We start from the raw sequence: 21,587 nt of genomic DNA, 5'->3' as shown, positions 1-21,587 counted from the left end.
GAGCACTATTGTGTTTTCCCCCCGGTAATTTCAGTTTTCCCCACGCGCCCCTGCGCTCTGTGACTCAGAAAACAACCCCGCCCGCTATAAGCCAAAGCGCTCCACGTGTTTTGTCGTTTGCTCGAGCGACACGCCCCGCTCCTCAAAGAAAGAGCCGATCGGAGGTCTGGTGCTCGAGCCAAATCAGTTGGCCCGTGGATCAGTTGGGCGGCTAAAGCTCTTGCTGTTTTTCACTGTGGGTTAGTGGGATTGGAGAACGAAAGGATTTACCTTGCAGAGCACGGGGGATTATAATGCTCCACCATGCTGGAGTCTACATTCTCATGATCCCCTTCCTTTTTTTTTTTTTTGTTTTGTTTTGTTTTTAGTTTTTTTTTTTTTAATTTAAGATTTGAATATATTTAATAATATATATAATTATATATATATATATATATATATATATATATATAAATAATATTTTTCATATATTTACATATATTTGTATTTATAAATACATTACATTTAATATCTTTATCTATACTAATATATAAATAATATATATATTTTATATTAAAATATTTATCTTGTGTTTTTTTCTGGTCTTTTGGCTGTTTTTGGGGTATTTAGAAAAAAATTGGTTTAGGGTTTTTTAGGGTTTTTTTTTTTTAGGCCATTTAAATAAATTAACATCCTAAATTTTTGGTGCATTGCTAATTCAGAAACAGCTGGGATCTGTGAATGTTTCGATGAAGACGTTTTTAGGACATGAATAGCAAACAATGATTTAATCAAATAAAAACGAAAAAACCGATTTGCTTAATGGAAATCTGACCCTGTTTAATCTGGCGGAGCTCTTTTTTCAATATATCGGCTGTCGGGTGGAGCAAGGTGGCGGGGGAGGGTGGGGTTTCTGCAGATGAGATCTATCAAAAAAAATGTCATAGGAATGGGATGTAGCAGCTCATGGTTTTAAGGGACGACGCCCCGCTACGTGTTTAGCAAATCAATGGCGCCAGATCAGTGCAAAGTTTTGTCATCTTGTCAAAGAAATTTGCGATGGAAACTCTTGGATAACACTCCAGTATGTTGAATCCACTGCTCTCTCCTGTCTCTCTCTCTCTCTCTCTCTCTCTCTCTCTCTCTCTCTCTCTCTCTCTCTCCCCCTCTCTTTCTCTGAACCCAGCATAAGATGGCAGGTAGTCCTAAGGCTTTTCTTAAATAGTAATCTCTCTCTCTCTCTCTCTCTCTCTCTCTCTCCCTCCCTCGCTCCCGCTCCCTCTCTTTTTCCTCCTCACATGATCTGATCCTTTGCCTTAGTGAACCCTCCGGAGAAGGAGGGGAAATGAGATATTGATAGCGCACGATTCCCATATTCGTGGCACGTCTTCGTTGGCTCTGAACCCGAGAGCCCCGGCTCATGTTCAAAGGAAATGGCGATGCGGAAGGAAAAAGGGGTCCCCGCGAGAAGCGGGGGGGCTCCGGGATCGGGGCGAGGTTACGACAAAATGTGTGGCAGGTGCGGATAACCTGCGAACTCGCCGAGGCCAATTTAGCACCAAATTGCCAAAATCGAGAGGCTTTGGGTGTCGTTTTTGGAGATGGTCGGCTCTTCTCGCCATGAGCGGTCGTATGGTTTTTGTTAATCTGATAACTCCAACGCTTTAAAACGTTTATTTCGTGAAATTTCGACCACAGAGGTTGTTAAAAGGCGGATGGGGGAGTGATCATTTTGAGTTGCGTGTATGTATCTTTGTTTTTTTCGCCACCAACCCAGTTGGTGATGGTTGGATGAACAACAATACTTTTAATATAAAAACGAACAAAAAATAAAAAACAGACCCCATTTCTGAAATACATATTTTAATATGGTCGGGGGGAAAAAACAAGACTATAAATAATACAAAACTTTATAGACAACTCAGACACTCACGCTTTCCGCCTTCCTGGAAAGTCAGCTACTGTATGCGAAATATGCTTCCTGCTGTGCTCTGGCGGTTCACAGGCTGGGTTGGTGTTTATGCATGCACGCTTATGTCTTCCTGCTGCATATCAATGACCCCGCAATCGCTCGGGGTCTCTCTGCGTCTCCTCCCCCCAATTTTTTTTGTTGTTTAGAACGCCTTAACTAAGCCCTACCCCAGCGCCGTGCCGCAGAGCTGCCTGCACGGCACTCCGCCCGTTCAGCTGCGATACCGCCACCGCAGCGGGAAGTCCTCTTTCATCATTTGGGAGAAGTCGTCCGATGCCATCGTGCTAGGTTTGTGCTGGTTAGGATTAGGAGTCTGAAGTGTGTCTCCTGATAGTGTTCCGCTGTTGGCTACCCCTATATTGGATTGCACTTTATTTAGTTATCTTTCATAGAACCGGGGAGAAAAACAACTGTTTGTGGAACAACAGGAGGTACTGGTAAAATACACCATCCCTCTCACCTCAAATAACCAATTTCCAATTTATAAGTCGTAGCTTATACTGCAAGTATCCTCACTGCACGCACAGCATTCAGATGTGTCTTTGTGTGACTTGCAAAAACTCTAAAAAGACAGTATGCTCTTGGAAGCACCCCACTGGGCCAAACGCAGACGACTAATGTAGTATAGGATCACACCAGCGTTGGCAAGTAGCGGCTTCCTGCTGCGACTCTGAGACCGACCAAAACACAGCGGTGATGTTGAATCATTGTTCTCGCTCTATAACTGTGTTCACTGCAACTGCAGAGGGACTCCCGTGAAAGATGGTGTAGTTTTATTTTTTTGGATGGATCAAAGCAGATATTGATATTCTAGCTTTAAAGCAGAGATATCAAACCGGAGAGCTCGGCGGTGACAGAGAGCGTACGCACACAATGAAATCAACGAAAAAACACACAAAAACACCTCACTCGGGGTTTGCCACACTTTCCTTTTATGGCAAGCCCACCATGCACATGTATTATTTGCCTTCAACAAACTGCTGTGCGGTTTGTCATTTCACTTAAAGTAGCAATGTCGAAGATTTCCCTTTTTGTTGTTTTTGGCGGCACCTATGGCCAAAAGCGGTAGTTGCAGGTGTGTTGCAGAGTCAAGTCACCAGACACGCGGCTCTTAATACTCCGTATGCAAGGGCTTTGGTCAGTGGGCCATAGGCTCGATCACCTTGTGTTTCCCCATTTTGTGGTAGATAGTGACTTTTATTTATGTGGAAAAATATGTAGGTAAAAAGATGTAAGACAAAAAATGTACGTACGTATATACTGTATATCTGAGTTTGGCCAACTTGTACGGAGAGTTTGTTGGACAAATGATGAATTCCATATATTTTTCAAAGCTTGCACAATAGGCATAACTATTTTATATGACCTTAAATGTTTCAATATTCACTGAGTATTAGACATTCGCCATCCAGATATTTCCCAAAAGACGGTAATTGCTGGCTGATACCCCTTTCCCACTGCACCATAAACCCTGTAGCACGCGCTAACATCCGGCATTTATCATCAGTGGGAAAGGTAAAACCAGGGTTTCAGTCCCGGGTCAAATGACCCTGCAATAGACACAGGTTTTTATTGGCTCCAGCTCCGCCTGGCTCTGATGTGAACAGGACACCTGTGTCGACACGCTCATTACCGCCCCTTTACCTGCACGATGGGACGTGCGTTGAAGTTCCGGACGTTGGCCTATAAACAGACAGGAATATCCGTGCATCATTCAATCATTTTGTATCCAATTTAAAATCCAAAATCCAAATCAGAAGTGATTTACTTTTTTCCCGCATGGTTGATGCGCTTCCCGCCGGTCCCCGAGTCACTCCAGCACTACCCCAAGCCGCTCCCCGAACTGGATGAGGGAGTGTCAGGGGGTTCACCCGCAAATTTTGGTGTGGAAACAGTATAACACAATGTCAAGGCCCGCAGGGGGCCGCGGAGCCCAGTTTGGGAACCCCTAACTGACTAGATAATAAACTGGCTGAATGGACACCATTTGTAGTAAATCAATGTATGTCGTATGTACAGTAGGCGTGTACGTAAATTGAATATTAACTGTTGCCACTGTTTTACTGCCATCCTCTCTCTCTCGGGGCAAAGCAATTTCCTGAATCTGTTTGTGTTTGTTTTGTTTTGCGTTGCTTATTTTCTTCCAATAAACCTCCTTTTTATACACTGATCTATTTCTCTGACTCATCCTCACGCTCTTGTCTCCCTTCAACCTTTCCAACCTCCCCCTCGCTTGCACCCCGGTGCCGTCGTCCTTCCATCCATCTATCACACTCTTTCGCTCTCTCAATTTTTTTCCTCTCCCCCTCCCGAGGTGATAAATCTGCTCGGCTCTTCCTCAGCAGAGATTATTTGTCACACCACCAAACAGCCGTAGGACCTGCATCTCAGCACTCTGTTTACTCCGCTTTACACTCGACAGCTTCTGAAACATACCTGTCTCGGGTAAATTTGTTTCTTTTTTTTTTTTTTTTTGTTTGTTTGTTTTGTTTTTTTCCCAAACTCACTTTTTTTTCGTTGGGGCTTGAACACACAAATTTGTATTTGATGTCTGCCAGTTCCCTCCACGGCTGCCTCTTCCGCTACATTTTGTTGAAACACTCTCAGTTGGCCAGTATGTATTTCTTCATACGTCAGCTCTAACACAAATATGTTAAGTGGAATGCAGTCAAATTCTCAGCAAAGACATAGTGTTAGATAATAACTGTTATATGTCATATCACTCGTGCTATAGTTGCATTGATATGACATGTCATGCATTTCGGTAAACACAATTCAATATGGTTTTGTTGCAAACGTGAAGGGGTTAAAGGTGCAGAGTACCGCACTGGCTCTCTCTGCTTCCCTCCGCTTCCTCACACCTGCGGGAAGTCACCTCCACTCCTGCTTAACAAGGACAGGATGACATTACATCACACTCACGCACGCACGCATGCACACACACACACACACACACACACACACACACACACACACACACGCACACACGCATACATTTGAACTGATTCACAACACACCACAATACCCATGTGGGCGAACAGACTTTTACCCACCTTAAAGTCGGTTGACAGTGTGAAAAACATGCACGTCTCCAATGTGTATTTACTGTATGTACACACACACACACAATAATGTGAATCGGCTGAGAAAATGTTGAAGGCGAAATTATTTGAACCGGAGGGCAACAAAGAGAGGAGAACATTTTAAGAATGGAGGGAATGAGTTGGAAAGGAGGAGGCAGGCAGAGCAAGTGTAATTTATTTGGCATTTATCGCCAAAACCCGTCACGCTTGCTAATCTCTTTCCACCTCCACCTCCAAACACTCCGAACACAAGCCGCACGCCTCCTCGGTGATGCCATTTTTGGTGCTTGCATTGTTTAGTGAGATGGAGGTCTTGTACAGCAGTGTGTGTTTCTCAAGGCAAAAGCAGTTAATCCATTTGTCCCGCTCTCGTCCCAATTTATTTATGTCGCAGTGACACACACATTGTCATTGCATTTAGACTAGATTACCACTACCAGATAATTATTCAGGCAGCGATAAAAGTTGGTGTCAACTTGAATGCTTGGGTCACCACTGTTGCAATCAACCAAGAGAATGTGCAGAGGGGTGAGGGAGAAGACTAATGTGTAAATAAAACAAGACCCTTGCTCATCAAGATTTATTTTCACTGAGGCTCTTGATCCCTTGACAGCTTTATTATCTAACTTCAGAACTCTTTGCAGTTCATTCCAGTAGTAAAGTGAAAAGTGCCGAAAACGAGTCTTGCCTTTTAAGAGCTAATCAACAGCATTCCTGTTCCCTGTGTCATGATTGCTGTTGTTTTCCTAACTTAATTATATAGATAAATTGAGGCGATATAGTAAATATCGAAGGCCCCAGTAGAGACCCCTGTGGGACACCTTTGCAGATGTTTCGGGGGGTCAATATAAAGCCATCGGCAACGTTAGTCCTGAGTTCTTTCGAAGAGATATCCAAATCTTTGGAAAGCCACTTATCGAACAGAATGTTATGATGAACAGCATCAGAAGCCTTTGACAAATCAACAATGAGTGCAAATTAAACAGCGTCTCGGATCTAATGAAATCAAATTTGATTTTATTTTTTTTTTTCGATCATTTTAATTTGCAACATAACCTCTAGTATTTTAATATTTTTTACCGGAGACTGTGGTGGTCAAATTGCAAGTCATAATGTCAGCATATCATTTTAATTTGATATTGTTACAGTATCATGTGTTCAGGTACCACTCAGTTGTAATTAAATCCAGCCACGAGTTCCTTCCCTCCTGTACTGAACTCGGGTCCGTCTACATTCATGATTGAATCCTCCCTCAGCTGGAAAAGGATCACCTTGATGTCTCCGATGATCATACTCTGAGGTCACCCATAACGATCACAACAATTTCTACTTAAGGGCATCCGAGCCCACCCCCTCTCCCCTCCTCGTGGCCTCAATTACTCTCTAGGACAGTATTTTTATGAATAATGCAGCGGTCATCTGCCTCGCCGCGGAATGTAATGTCTGTATGTATATATTGTAAGGAGTCTTGTTGACATGAAAGACACAGGCCGAGGGTCCGTGCCAAAGAGCAAAAGGCAGAGCCGAAATAAGTGCGGCGCCATTGAGGATTAATCCACAGTGCAGTGTACAATGAACCATCCCATTAACTCACTTATCAAGCTCACACTTGCTCCATCTTGAGGCCATGGCGCCCAGCTTGTAGCTCAATGTGACCCTCACACTCAAACATCATTATTTAGCGAGGGTTTTATATGTTCTGTAATGGCTTTTAAATCCAGCTCTTTTGCCTTGGGATGTTTTTGCCACGGGCGCATGCAGTGGAGGGCTGTTTTTATCCTAATTAGGCGAACACGGGTGATTAAATATAAATGAAGAATGTTGCTGATTGAGTGCCATTAAAAATAGATTTCAACTTGACCTTTGGGTGCTCTGTCTGGAGGGAGAAAGTTATGTCCATCAGAGAACCTGGTTGTGTATTCCGTCCAGGGTGCTGTGCTCATCAGGCCAGTCGGGGTGGAGGCTGTCATGGAGGCTCTCGCTTGATGGATGGTGCTCCATTTGCACTATATGGCCTCCATCTCCGCAGACAATCTGTTATCCTCACCCCTACTGTACCTCAAACCTCTCTTATATGTCTCTTCTCACATACAGTATGAGTCCTACCCAGTTCTGCTGCAATCCTCTGTGTTTCCAGTGTGCCACTGCCACTTTATCCCCACACTTAATGTATTGCTCATGTTTTGCAAAACTTTTTCACTGTTTTGATTAGATTTGTATGTTCTGGTTTCTCTTGTTGGATCCAATTAAGAAGCCTAGAATTGGTTTCATGAACTTGGGATCCATAAAAATATATATGGTCATGAATAAATCAGTTGTTTCCATTTGCACCGCCTTACAATCACGCCGATACTACCTGCTGTACCTTTTCCCAATGGTTACAGCATTACTTTGTAATGCTTTATGCCTGAAAATGGATAACACTTTTGGTACTATTAGCCACGCGCTTGTAAATGTAATTCAAACCCAGAGGAAGCCAGGTTTAAATCTGATTCTCCTTGATCTCTATTTAGTGTTATAATTAACCAGAAGAGAGAGACGTCGGCAAGACGCGGAAAGAGACAGAGAGCAGACCGGCGGGACGAGAAACAGAAGGGACAACCGGGCCGAGAAGCGACCGGCAGGACGGGATGGAAGACAGAAAGGGACTGAGAGACAAAGACATACAAGCGGAGGCAGATGCAAAGTGAGGCAAAGTCCAAACAGATCACGCAGTAACAAGCGTTGTTCCGGACCCGAGCGACCCAAGCGTCCCTGTTCCCGTCTCGGTGTGCCACTAATGTCTTCTCGCCCGCTATCTGTCTCTGTCACGCGGACATCGGCGATGGTGACGCGGAGAGACGCTGCGCCGCCATTGATAAGAGAGAGGAGAGCGGTTTGTTTTGTGTCATTGTTTGTTGGTGTGTTTGTCATCTGTGATCGCTGTGCGTGGCCCCGTCGTCAGTGACTGCTCCTTTACTGTCTTATTGTTCTCTGTCTGCCAGGGCGGGTGCCAAGAAACTCTCAGTACAGGCAAGTGTGTCCTTGGTCACAGCACCCACACTTGCACAACTGAATCTACGCCCATGCCAAAATGTGTTGATCAGTGTCTTACTGCCTGGCTGTCTTGTCTTGACAAACCCAGGCTTGAAAAAACATGGTTGGCCAAACTTTGAGCAAACACGTACATTTCTCTACACAGAAGAGGCAATCTTAATGGAAACAGAATGTTTTTGGTCATTTGACACCATCTGATACAGTGCCATTCAGAATAATTCCCGAAAAAGTGTGGTTGATGCAACCGCTACAATCCCCTATTCTCAACTTCTGTGGAGCATTGACTGCGTTCATTCATTACGATGGCGATGACGGGGGCGATGATTATAATGATAATGATGTTTTTTTATGATTACTCCCACATGGCATCTGGTTTGGACATGTGGCAGAGCTGATGGATAATCTAAATCTTTCACCAAAGGATTATTTTGTGATTCATATACTCCAGATTTCAAGTTAGAAATTGGCAGGCAGTCAGAATACAGTTTGTAATTAATTGCCAGGCCTTGTTCTGTTGACTATCTTTCTTTTTTTTGACCATCTGTGACTCCCCCTTGGTAATTTAGTCTCTGGGTTGGCGTTGTTTTAACAACTTGCACCCAGGAAGTATCAGCATGGGGCTTGTTTGGGAAGTGCCCATTGTCTTAAAGGGGAGCTATTATGTTCCTATTTACACATTTCTTTTTCACACACTTTTTACACACATTAATAAAGGTCTCTGAGGTCCCCAAAACATATATTTATTCGTTTTTTGCTGAAAATACTACTTCGATTATGCATTTGAACCATTGTGACATGCCTCTAAACGCGGAGTGTACACAACGGGCTGTTTCAGTGTGTGTAGCTTTAATTGTGAGTGAGCAGCCAAGCCCCTAGTTCTGAGCCAATTGGGTTTGAGCACAAGTTCCACACTAAAATCTTTTTCTGATCAAATTTGGGACGAGAAATTAGCAATCCAGTTGCTAAATCTTCACTCATATTAGATCTACAAGGTCTAATTTAAAAGTGTGTTGCTGTGCTCCACGCTTGTGAGAGACATGCGACGCACTGGGACTCTCGCACGCTGGGATTTTTTTATTTCATGTAATTGGCAGAAAATAAAATGAAATAAAATAAATAAATACATAGACAATAACAACACAATATTTTTATTGGTTTTGTTTGGAGAAATGCGCAGCGGATGGGATGGAGCATATGACCATATTAAGAAATCTGTGTCCAGCTGACATCTGCTCGTGCAGGGAGTAGAAAAAACCTTTGAGAGTGGTCGGAAGCCTGAGCGCTTTGTTCACTGCGATTCCTTTTTTCATTAGTTTACCTCATTATTTGACACTTTGGCCACATCTGATATGAACATCCCACATTGTAAAATTATATATATATGACAGAAAATAAGGAAAAGCATAATAGGTCCCCTTTAATTTATTGCAGAGCAGTAGTATTATTTATGTGGTGATTTATTTTTTATTTTTTTTATTTATTTTGCCTTGCCCTCCCTGGAAATATACTTTCACCCAAGAGAGGCCCTTGGGTTCCAGCCCTTTGGAGGAGCCGTATTGATCGTAAAAACACATTCCATATGCAGGGTCTCTCTCAAACTACACTCTCAAACAGTGCAAATAATTACACTCACAGGGTGGGGGACTGTTTTTATGTGGAGCTGTTCTCATTTTGGGCCAGAGATAAGTCTTGTTCCCCTCGAGGGTAACACAATCAAAACTGCTTGTTAAATAAAAAATGTAGGGTGGAGGGTATGGATTTGAAAGCTTTGTACTTTTTTAAAGCAGTCTTTATGCCTACAGTTTACACTATACAGTATGTGTGTGTCTAAGAGTGTCTACCAACCACTCAGCATGCAAATGTTTTAGCCTTTCGCCGACAACAGCCTGCACTTTGAATGTGACATCCGCTTAACGTTAATGCACATTCTCTCTATTTGCGCCGTATCCTCTGGTGTTCAGAACGCGAGCCGTATACGCGTGACAAGTGACACTGCCGCCCCAGTGGCACGTGCTCAAGTATGGTCAGAAAGGCTATCCGAGACCTTTTGCCTCTGGAGAGCATTTACATTATGCTCAGCCCCAAAGCACTTCGCCGGCTTCCCATCCCGACTCGGGGCACATCCTTTTAGATACTGAGTCTTCCAGTATTTCTGAATATATCTCAAACAATAACTGTACAGTGTCTCCTCTTACATCTAGGTCATTTTTATAGAGCTTGTTATATGCCTAGTAAGACTTGAGGCGGAACCTTTATTTGCGGGGCGGCCGCTCAGACTTTAAGCCCCTGTGAAATGTACCAGGAGGTTTTTTTTGCTTTTTTTCCCTCCAAACTGAGGAAAAACCTCTTCCACAACCCACTTGTCTATCAGATGCGTTCATAAAGAACAAACTGTTAAAGTGCTTTTTTTCCCTGCAAAAAAAAATTTATAGAGAAGAGGGAGCGGAGGAGATTCACCCAAAGATAAAAAAAAAGAGGCTCACAAGCCTCCTTATCCACTGAAGATCGATCCGCATGGATTACATAGGCTGCGGACGCTCCGTGAAAAGTACCTTCTAAAAATAGATAACAGAACAAATGCCACATGTGCCTGGGGAAAATAATTCCCATGGACAAAATAACCTTTTTTCTTGACGTCGAAAATAATTTCTCTCTCCATTTTCCTTTCAGTCTCTCCTCCTCCTCCTCCTCCTCCTCTCTCTTCACCTACTCTGTGCACCACACTTTCTCTCTTTCTGGCTTTTTCCTCCCCTGCTCCGTTGCGTTCACACATACCTCTCCGGGTAATGTCCGGATAATTTCAGGGTTGCAGTGCATGTGTGAAGGCAGCTCAAAGCCACCTTAAAGCAACACTATGTAACCTTTGGTTTTTGGGATTTAGAGTGTAATTGCACATTTACACCATTCCGGTGTCGAAAAATAATTCATTTTACCGAACAAATTTGAACTTTATGGGTCACGTTTCAATAACAGTCTGTGTTACAAACCCAAACGAGCATTATTACTGGGCATTTTGACTGGCAAGTTTATAACTAATCGTTTTTTTTTAATACATTTTACCAGGCAAAAACAAAAAGGAATTACCAGCGCCAAACATTAAGGAAGTCGTAAAGCGTAACACACTTTTCCCTCGGTTTCGTACCCGAACAGAGAAATTACATGGTACAAGTTCCAGTTGGTGGAAATGAAGGAGGCGCCATTCTCCATATTATAAGTGAGTGTATCAAAAAATGATTCTGAGGCTGTTATTAAGTTATTTTAAGGTAAAAGCTAGACAGTGTTACTTTAAACCAAACACAGTCTGCTCTAAGATCCACACCTTCACTCACCAGGTGTTCTCGGGACTGGATTTTACACATTGCTGAGCTGCAGCAAAGCGCTGCGCTACTCTCCAAGTCCCATATGGTGTTATGGCACTGCAGATGTGTGGGAGGCTGAGGGCAGATTATCTTCCTGCAGTACACATCTACCAGTACAGTGAAATGAATCAAATTAGACGTGGGCCGACAACCCAGACTAATGTTTCACAGATAGCTCGGCCCAAGCCTGCCATGGCTCTAAATTGGCCATTGATGGACCTTAATGACTCCAAGGATGAAATTGTGGCCCAAGATGTAGGTTGTTCGCAGGAAGTCTGCTTCATTCTGTAGTGTGACCCTCTGGTAAATCATTGATTCGTAGTCAGACCTAATCGTTACACTGGGAGCATCCCTTACTTTCTCTCTGGTGTACAAACACATGTACTGGCTCTTTAAAGCTCTGTCGAATCTAGGGTTGGTAATGTGAGAGGACAGCACTGAGAACATATTTGAATTAATGCAACAAAGGCAAAATGGGGTTGGAAGGATCTTGTAACGACTAGATTGTGAGATTATGTTTTGCGCAACGTGGCCCAATAGCGTCGCCCAAACCCGTTGCCGAGCAGATCGGAAGCTCCACCGTGACCTTTGAACGTGGCACAGCAGCCGTCCCCAAACAGTATTACCAGTCTGAGAAAGAGTTTGAGTCATGTCAGATTGATCTGAATGAATGAACAATACGCCCGTGGCTCTTGTTGGCAGACATCAAAAAGGACTCTTTGCATTTAAAATGCTCACAGTGCAATGCAAAACAACCGTCGTTCAAGTAGAAATCTTTTCATCTTGTGGTGGTTCAATAAGGAACATTTGACTTCAATGTTTTTGAATATAGCGGGATTCTCATTCCAGTCTTCATGTTCATTTAAAACCTCCTGCAACTTAATCAGTTGTATTGCATTCTAATAGTGTATGTATATTGAATTGGATTACAGATGTTATTATCATTTATAATTATCATTTTTATAATTTTATCATTTTTAGGCAAATACCTGATTATAATGTGTGTTAAATAGAATACCTACTATTACAATTCCAGACCAAGACAGACATATCGTGTCAGGTTGCTGAAGAATAACTAGATCAGAAAAGGGATTGGATCATGCTAAGTATTAACTATCATAGTATAAGCCTATAAAAATAGTGTAATTAGACATTTATTGGCATTGGATGTTGGAAATTGAAAATTTGGGTAGACTGTTCATTTGCCTCATTCTAACTGATGGAAACACACCTCATTCACATTCTATGTATTGCAACATTTCTAACATGGGCTCGAAATTCCCAGAAATTTTGGATGGAAATGTATGATTGTAGAACCTAAGCATTATCACGATTGTCTCAAACAGTTGCGATCAGACGATGATGTAATAAGGTTGCCAGCTCTATCCCTATCTATGAATAACTATGAAGACTGGTGAGGAATATAGCGGCATAAAGACACAAAACGGAATAAAGCTCTTCCTCTTCTCCCCTGCACTGTTGCAGGCGCACCTCTTCCCCACTGCTGACATGTCCTTCTGGAATTCCTCAGATTGGTGCAGGTCTTGGAGGGAGCGAGGGACCTGATAAAGGAGAAGAAGGGAAATGAGGCGATGATTGAGAGAGAACAGCATGAAGGAAAATGACAGCCAGAGGTCCAGAAAGAAAGAATAATAATAATAATAATAATAATAATAATAATAATAATAATAATAATAATAATAATAATAATAATAATAATAATAAAAATAATAAGGGAGGAGGAAGAGAGGGTGGAAAGATGAGAGGTGGCAGTGGAGATGAAGAGGGTAAAGAGGGTGTGACTGAGAGAATTGCCCAGTGGCGCCTGAACCCATCCAGCTCCTAAATTTAGGCTTTTTAAAGACATGAGCTGAGTGAATGAGGCAGAACACCCTGTTAGGAACGTGAAATGACTAGCTGGAGAAGAAGAAGTGGGTGTGTGTGTGTGTGTCTGTGTGTGTGTGTGTGTGTGTGTGTGTGTGTGTGTGTGTGTGTGTGTGTGTGTGTGTGTGTGTGTGTGTGTGTGTGTGAGAGAGAGAATAATGTGCATTTGAGTGAGTGTGTGTTTCCAAAGTACACACCTGTGTGCAGTGGTGGAAAGTACATTTTTGCAGATTTGTTTAAGCATATTGGGTTTCCGAGACATTACTCCACTACATTTCAAAGCAAATATCTGTGCTTTTTACTCTCTACATTACTACATTCAGATTCATTTTTCAAAATTCTGAATCCATTTGCGACTGTGGCCCATTAACCAAAAATGTGATTTCAGTTCAGTCAATGTGTACATTTACAGTATTACTGAAACATGTACATTTGCAATGTTGTTACCAAAGAGTTTCCATTTTACAGCCGATTAAATGGAGTAAAAGCGACATCAAATCTTCAATCAATATTAAAACGGTTTCAGTTTTTGAGGTTTATTAACAATATTTTAATTTGCCTAATTGCCATACAGTGAATCAGTAGGTCCGTATGCTTGTAAATTACTGTGCTACGACAATAAAAAAAAAAATGTAATTGTAAAAAATCTAATCAAATTTATCTGCCCTTAGCTACAGAGAGTACACTAGGTACATTATGAAGTATTATAGGCTCTGTTATCAGGACACTGGATATGACAAGAGCGTTTAATACTTAATTACTGACTGTATTATACTTAATTATACTTAATATGTTTACTTAAGTAGAAATGTCCATGTGGTGCTTTTACCAGAGCAAATGTGTACATTGATTACAGTAGTACTTTCTAAGTAAAAGGTCTGAGCACATCTTCCAGCACTAGTTGTGTATTCAACAGAAAAATATAACGAAGATAACATATATAGAAAAGAAAACAGGGATAGAAACACAGCCATCGCTCTAACGGAGAGAGGTCAAAGTTGCAACAAAAGTGTGAGAAATGAAAGAGCCGCCCATCTTCAGGCCGCCGATTATGCAGTTTGCTGCTCCCTTCATAGTTTCCCTTTCTCTCACTTTTTAAGTGGCGTCGCCGGGGCCACGGGCGGGCGATCAATATTCCGCCCTTCTCCCTGGAAAGGTTATTTACAGCAGCAGCTTCTGTTCCGGCCCCGCCGCGAGCCAGACGCCTGTCTAAATCACACCGACAGGTTAGGAGCTGTTTGCCGGAACGCGCACCGACCCCTTTCTGAGGTTTTGACCTCCGACCTCGTCTCCGGAAAAAGCGGCGGCAGGAACGCGTTGGTCTAGATGCAAATCGGCCCACATAAATATTGAAGAAGTGCGCACGGAATAATTTGCAGATGATTTGAAACGGGCGTAAAACACACATGCGCATGCACGCATGCACGCACACACACACACACACACACAGGCAAAGTGGTGCACACATGCAGATACATACTATAAAGTCTGACTCACTTTCTTAATAATACTGGGTTATAAATCATGAATCAATGCTAAATCAACCATAAATGCTTGCTCTGACACTGTTTGTTTGGATGTGTCACACTAATTACAACAAATTAAATGTAAGGCAGGATCAAGTGTCGAAGTAAATACTGTTTTCTTTTCAAAAGGCAGTTATGGTGAATTAAGGAACTATCCTCTGACAGGAAGTTGTTTGTTCCTTTAATGTAAAACACGCCTCCATCCATCTTGCCGCATCCGCGTCCTAAAGCAAGACACTCACCCCCATCCGTCAGTTGTGTTGCGTCGGTGCTTCCGGGGCGCTCAGTATCTCGACGAAAGGTGTATTTTTAGCTGCGACCGTGCGCTGCGTTCCCCGCGTTCATTACCTCTGAACTCCCGAGCGGCGTGCCCACGTCAAAAAAAAAAGAGAATCGGTTGGAATGCGCGACCCCCCCCCCCCCTCCCCGAAGTGAAGCTCTTCTAAAGCTTTATTTATCGTAGGGTTGAGATGCGGCGCGGACGTAGAGCGCGATCGTTCGTGCGTCCGCCTCGCAGCTTCTGACGGCGGCAGGACGGCCCATCCGTCTGCCGTCGCTTATAGACGGTGATGGCGAACGGAGATGGGCCGCAAACATCAGCTCGGGCGTTTGTTTCCCGAGCACCGCTAACTCATCCGAATGGATTATGAGTGACTTGCGGGGGCAAGCGGAACGTACATCCGGATGAATCGGGACGTCCCAGAAAGCGCGGCTTCCACCCGAGCGACGCGCTCCGAAATGAGGCGGAGTGCGGGAGGGAAGGCGGCGCGGCGGATCAGCGGAGGGGTTCAGAGGAGTCGTATTCGCCACGCCGGCTTCCGCAAACAGGCAGTTCATAAGGAGGCCGGGAGGTTCCTCCGCGCTCCGCCGCTGCATGAATAATTAAAGGGAGGGATTCCTCCGCGTTGCTCTCCCGACGCCACGTCTCCCTTAACCCCGTCAAACCCATCTCCCGGGCGATCCCTGCTTATTTTCCATCCTCTTAACCTTGTTCCGGCCTCGGCGATGTCGCCACGCCGCGTATTCTCTCCCCTCCCCCGCCATCTCCGTCCTTTCTTAAGATCAATTTGCACATCTAAATGAGTTCTAAATAAAATATGCAGGAGAAAGTGCAGTGGAGGAAAAAAAAAATCAAAAAAAATCACTGTTGGTCTGCCAACTTCCACTTCCCCTGGCAAGAGGAACTATTAACATAATTGACTTTCTGAGCCCGCTAATGAATTGGCTTGGCTTCTGTTGAGGCTGTGGGGTGTTCGTCGAGAAGGAGGTGAGAAAAGAACACGACGAGGAAGAGGGGAAGGGGCGGAGTTTTTGCTTATGAGGGGGAAATCAAATAGACTCTATTCTTGTCGAAACGACTCTCCGCCGGAGATGTCTCGTTTACGAATCAAAGGAATTCTGAGATTGTTTCCCGGCTCCGCGCGCAGTTCAAAGGGCCCCGAAGTTTCGACGATGAGGTTGCAGCCTCTGGGTTGCGAAGTCGAGATGGGGGGGGGGGGGGGGGGGGGATGCGTTTGAGGAGTCGCTGCTGCCGCCGCTCCATTGAGTGAGTTCATTATTCTTACGCGCGCGTGTGCGGCCATGCTTGACTGCAAAGAAACGGGACATTGCGATAACGTTTAAAAACCCCTGTGAGGAGTTTAAAGTGACGAGACAGACACCGGGAGCTGTGGCAATGATTTCAGGGTATTAAAAATTCCGCCCAACAATGCACACGCGCATTTTTTTTTTTTGCCGCACCGCCGCACCTCTCTGATCTCGAGACGCCCCGCTGCTCCGAAGGACGCTCTCCCCGGCGCCCAGGCTCGGCTCGGACTCCGGGCGGAGCCCGTTCATATTTTGGCCTCCCGTGACACCAGTCTGATAACACCTTGCTCTTCCGGCTTCATTTATCTGCCGGCGCCTCCTGGCCCGCGGGGTGAGATTGAACCGCTTCGCCGCTGCTTGGGACCCCGCTGCCAATCGGGACCGAACTCCTTCTGACCCCCGGGGGGGCCTGAATTAGGGAGCCCAGGCAGAGCGGCCAGCTCGCTGATAGAGTACGAGGAAAATAAATCCCGGGGTCGGGGAGAGGGAGAGGGAGTGCAGGATGAGGGAGGTGAAGGGGAACTGAAGAGAAGGACGTGGCAGCTTAAGGACCCTCCGGGGGGCACTCAGAATGCCTTTATTAGCCCGGCTATTTTCGCCCGCCTTCCTTGCGCGGCCCTCACCGTGAGTGGAGCCGAGGCGTCGCGACGCACGCGATACACACGGACCCCGCGTGTGCATTTGTAATCCGTGCATGCTCTTGTCAGCGCACGTTTCGTACGCTATGGTGGTGTGACTTTCTTTGCAGCAGTGGTGCGGCAAAATTTCTCCTGACGCCGTTGTAAAAGAGAGCAGGGGGGGATGGGGGGCGCCAAGATTAAACTCCCAAGTTGGCAGAGTTTCATGCAATCCGATGCAACACCGGCGCTACGGGAGCGCTTTACTGAGCACTTAACACGTCCCGTTATGAATTAACGTTCACGTAATCCACTGCTGTCTGCTTGGCATATGAACGCTAACCAGCCTTATTGCAAACTAGGACGAAAAAAAAACCTGGAAAAGTGTGCGCCATTACGTATCGAAAACCTTAATATCCACACATGGATATACACGCACTGGATAAATATGGCAAGGACATGCATGCACAGATTGAGCACTCGATTTGTAGGAATACAAATATGACTTGTGCTGTTCCCACAGAGTAGGGACACACACACATAAACGCACGCATGCACACACGCGCGTCGTTTTTGTGTTTCAGCAAAAGAGAGGCAGATGACGAGGGAGCGCCACCGTTGGATCGGATTAAAAAGCCAATTATGCCCTTCATCTCATAAAGCAGGGCTTCAAATGGAACCGGGGCCTGGTTGACATTGAACATGGATCTTTAATTAAACCGTGCTGCTGCCTCGGCAGAACGGACCGCATCCCCGCCCTGCCCAGACTTTCGTCGGAGATGTCCTCACACGAGTGAGCGGCATAGAGCATCTCTGAAGTTGATCGCGAGGCACCGCGGGCCTTTCTATCTCCACGTGGCCGATAGAAAAACACATTAAACATTAAACGCGTTACTGCAAGTTTCATCAGGCTCTTCCAAGTTACGATCCCAGCATCATTTTAAACTAATTTTCTCCGCAAGTTTGGTTTTGATATTTTTCCACTTCATTTGACTCTTGCCTTTCTTTCTTTCTCTCCTTCTTTCTTTCTCCGTCTGTCTTCCTCTATTTGTGTTTCTCCTCCTTCATTACTTTTTTACATCCGCAGGGTTTTGAGAACCCAGTCCCTAGAATGGTACTACAACAATGTGAAGAGCCGCTTTAAGAGGTTCGGCAGCGCCAAGGTTCTGAAGACCCTGTACCGGAAACACATCGTTGAGAGAGGGGCCCTCTCTGATCTCCCAGGTATTATTTCCTTGTCCTTTCCAGCTTTTGTGTTTGTGCCATGTTATCCGAACAAATGGCTGTACACCATCGGATGGTGTACGAATGAGTTTCTTCACATCATTGAGACTAATGAGCAACATGGAATTAGTAGAAACCTGAGAATCTTGCGTTATTGTTACAGGATGAATGAATGAATTCAGCTTTCATCCTGAATGAATTCAGGATGAAAGCTGTGTAATGCCGCAGTTACAGAATACATAATAACCCCTAAGGTCCTTGTCTTGATTCTCTATGGATCCTTTAACAGTATTCTGCAGGCGCACGCGGGCGCACACACACGCACACACACACACACACAAACACACACACACACACACACACACACACACACTTGAATACAAAATAATTCCATAGTTTAAATTCAGGGTAGATAATCCTTAATTTGTTTCAGCATTTAAGTTGATTCCCCTTACTGTACCTCCTAGAGGTAAGACCAAGAGCCAGGGCATCAGTGAAGAGGAGTGTCTGCGTGCGTATTTTACTTCCACGCGTCTGTGAAAGTAAAAGAAAGAAAAAGAGAAATGTGCATCTGCGTATGTGTGTGTGTGTGTGTGTGTGTGTGTGTGTGTGTGTGTGTGTGTGTGTGTGTGTGTGTGTGTGTGTGTGTGTGTGTGTGTGTGTGTGTGTGTGTGTGTGTGTGTGTGCGTGCGTGTGTGGTGAGTTATTGTTGAGCGCGGTTCAACAAGCACAGGGTCCGGTCGGTCACATAATCTCTCCAGAGGCCGCGGCCACTTTGCGTCCTCTGTGATTTGTTCCCGTGTGGGCAGGCAGCACCATTACCAAGGCCCCTACCAGATGCCATTGTTTTGACCTGTCTGCGACACGAGCTGGCTGCCCCTACGGCTGGCTACAGGGGTTTATTACAAGGCCCGGTACACTGGATTAAAGGGATAATGGGAGAGGATATGGGATAAACCAGGTCATGACGCTTAATCTGAAGTTGAGCATGGTCGTGTGCTATGGTGGATAAAATACATAACAAAGAAATGTTTCTAGAAAAGACCTCTGTTCTTTCGGATTCTTCTGAGATTTGTCTTTCAGCAGCAATTGATAAAACTGTTGTTCCTTTGAAATATTTCCGGTTAAAGGGCCGATAATATACCTGTTGCCCCTGTACGTTATCATGCTGTCAGGACACCGACTTCATTTAAAAACCAGCCTTTCCATTTTGGAGATGTCATTCCAACTCTGTTGAAAGACAAGGCAGGTGGTTTGGCTCTTTTTTAAGAGGTACAGATTTTTATCCCACCTACTTTCTGATGAAGTGGTACTTTTACAAGAACGGAAAAGGAGTTTTTGTTCCATCCTAAGGGCTATCCGAGGCGCCGGTGCATTTTTTTTTAAAGGCCTCCATTTACGGATTTCCCACATTGATCGCTTCGCTGCAGGCAAGCAGGCTCCTGCAAAGCAAGACTCATGGCTCATGCGACATTACTGCACTTATTCAGGTTGCACCATATTGACTCCTTCATCTGTAATGGCTTGAACGTCTGTTTGCAGACCAGAGGGTTGGCAATATAAATGCTCTTTTCCGAGCCCTGACTTGAGGGTTTCAACCCCAGAAAGAAGTTGGACTAGGGCCAGTGTGCTTCAGGGTGACCATATCAACAGATGCATCAGAGAGGGGCTCTGGGTCAATCTGTAAGCGGCAGACCTGCAGCCCTGTGTGGGGGGCATCTCACGGTGATCTCCTTGAGAGGGAAGCGATATGCCATGCCCTTTATCATTTACCCCTTATCATTAAGTAGGTCCTGAGGGATCTGAGGGTGGAAAGCAGGATGAGGAAGAAGAGATGCCCTTTCCTCATCCTGCTTTCCACCCTCAGATCCTTTCTGGGTGCTTTGATTTTCACCCACTGGCGCTGGAGGCTGTCCACCCTCCTCTGGCCACCCTCCTTTAGTTCATCAGAGGTAGCCAGACTGTATTTACTCTGCCCTGTACATGCTCCAATAGATTCATTTGCCTGTATGAGTGCTATTAGACAAAGGGGTAACCTCCTGTTACCCGTCAATGGGAATCTGACCAATCCAGCCAGCATCTGGCCCACTCGTTGGTCGAAGCAATTTGCATGGTGTACAGCAGTGCAGGTATGAACCCACCCACTGGAGTAGAGGCCCACTCCACGAGTGTCGTAGCTGCCTCCTGGGACTTATTTTGCGGCCATTCCCGGCAAAATATTTTTCACCAGCTCCAAGGGCTTCTTCTTCCCTGACATTTGAGAGTTGTTGTTGATTAAGTGTGGGCTCGTCATCTGTTGCTTCCTCTGTTCTCACATCAGAAGAGCAGCCGCAGCGGGCACCGTGCTTATCTATCATTCTTTTCAAGGGGCGTCATGCTGTGATTCTGTTGCCCATTATTTTCCCGTTACGGTTCTACATCTCTTGACAGACACGTCGGCACATCGATGGCATCGCCTTTTCTCAGTCAACCACAATACGAGTTGACCAAAGTGGCGTGTTAAAACAACGATAACGTGCACACTCACAAGCCTCTTAATTTATTCTCTTGTATGCAGCATGTATAAAAATTCATCCTCCACTATGAGACCTCTTCAGCGTTGAGTGATATGTTGAACCTTGCTGCCAGTGATAGCTGATGTTCTTACTGTGCTCATGGAGGACACGTCTTACCTGCATTATTTGTGTCATGAGGATTTTTCCTCTATTCTTTATGTGCCTTAAGTCACTTTATTGTTGACCCATGCAGTGGCTTGTGAATGCCAACTCAACACTCAGCATGGTCTCTTGAGGAACTCTGTGGCCTTTAGTCATTAAACTTATAGCTGGCATTATATCTGCTGGGAGTGGTGGTTCATTTTCTATATGGTCTCCTGAGCAGTCTCCGCACTCGCTTGTTGAGGATGACCCACACAGTGGCGTGTTGTCCTTAATTCATGGAACCGGGTTTACCATGTAATCATTCAATGATTTTCATTAATTATTTTTTGTTTCTTTTGGTCAAAAGGAAAAAAAAAATGTGCTGCCTTAACCTGTATTCAATGGTTCTACTCTACATTTGGCGCACAAAGGTCTCCTCACCTTCATCTCTGTCTTCCTCCCTCGGCGATAGTGGTGCCGCCCCTTGCGGTCGCCTGCGCCGGCGCTCCGGTCGACAATGCACATTTTAGTATTTTTTTCCGTTTTTTCATCATAATGTCTGCCAAAAAAGCATCGGCAGTTATCTCTTACGGCCGCGATGCACTCGTGGATATAAAAACTTCCCTTAAAGAACAACTTGGGGACTTTTTATCCGTGGAACTAGAGTGGCCGACTGAAATT

At 44.8% G+C, this 21,587-nt stretch overlaps 1 protein-coding gene across 1 annotated transcript in view; it reads left to right on the top strand.

Moving 5' to 3' along the window:
- The window catches only part of LOC307244977 (rab effector MyRIP-like), a gene marked incomplete at its 5' end in the record, with an annotated part of 108,689 nt that overhangs the window by 61,069 nt on the left and 26,033 nt on the right, over positions 1–21,587 (top strand). The window contains one exon of the mRNA XM_080020388.1: positions 18,131–18,267. Within this exon, the coding sequence (XP_079876514.1) occupies positions 18,131–18,267 (137 nt within the window). The remainder of the gene's footprint in view (positions 1–18,130; positions 18,268–21,587) is intronic.

Source organism: Zeus faber (genome assembly GCF_960531495.2).
Source record: "Zeus faber genome assembly, chromosome: 19".
NCBI lineage: Eukaryota > Metazoa > Chordata > Actinopteri > Zeiformes > Zeidae > Zeus > Zeus faber.
This window is presented reverse-complemented; position numbering and strand designations above follow the sequence as displayed.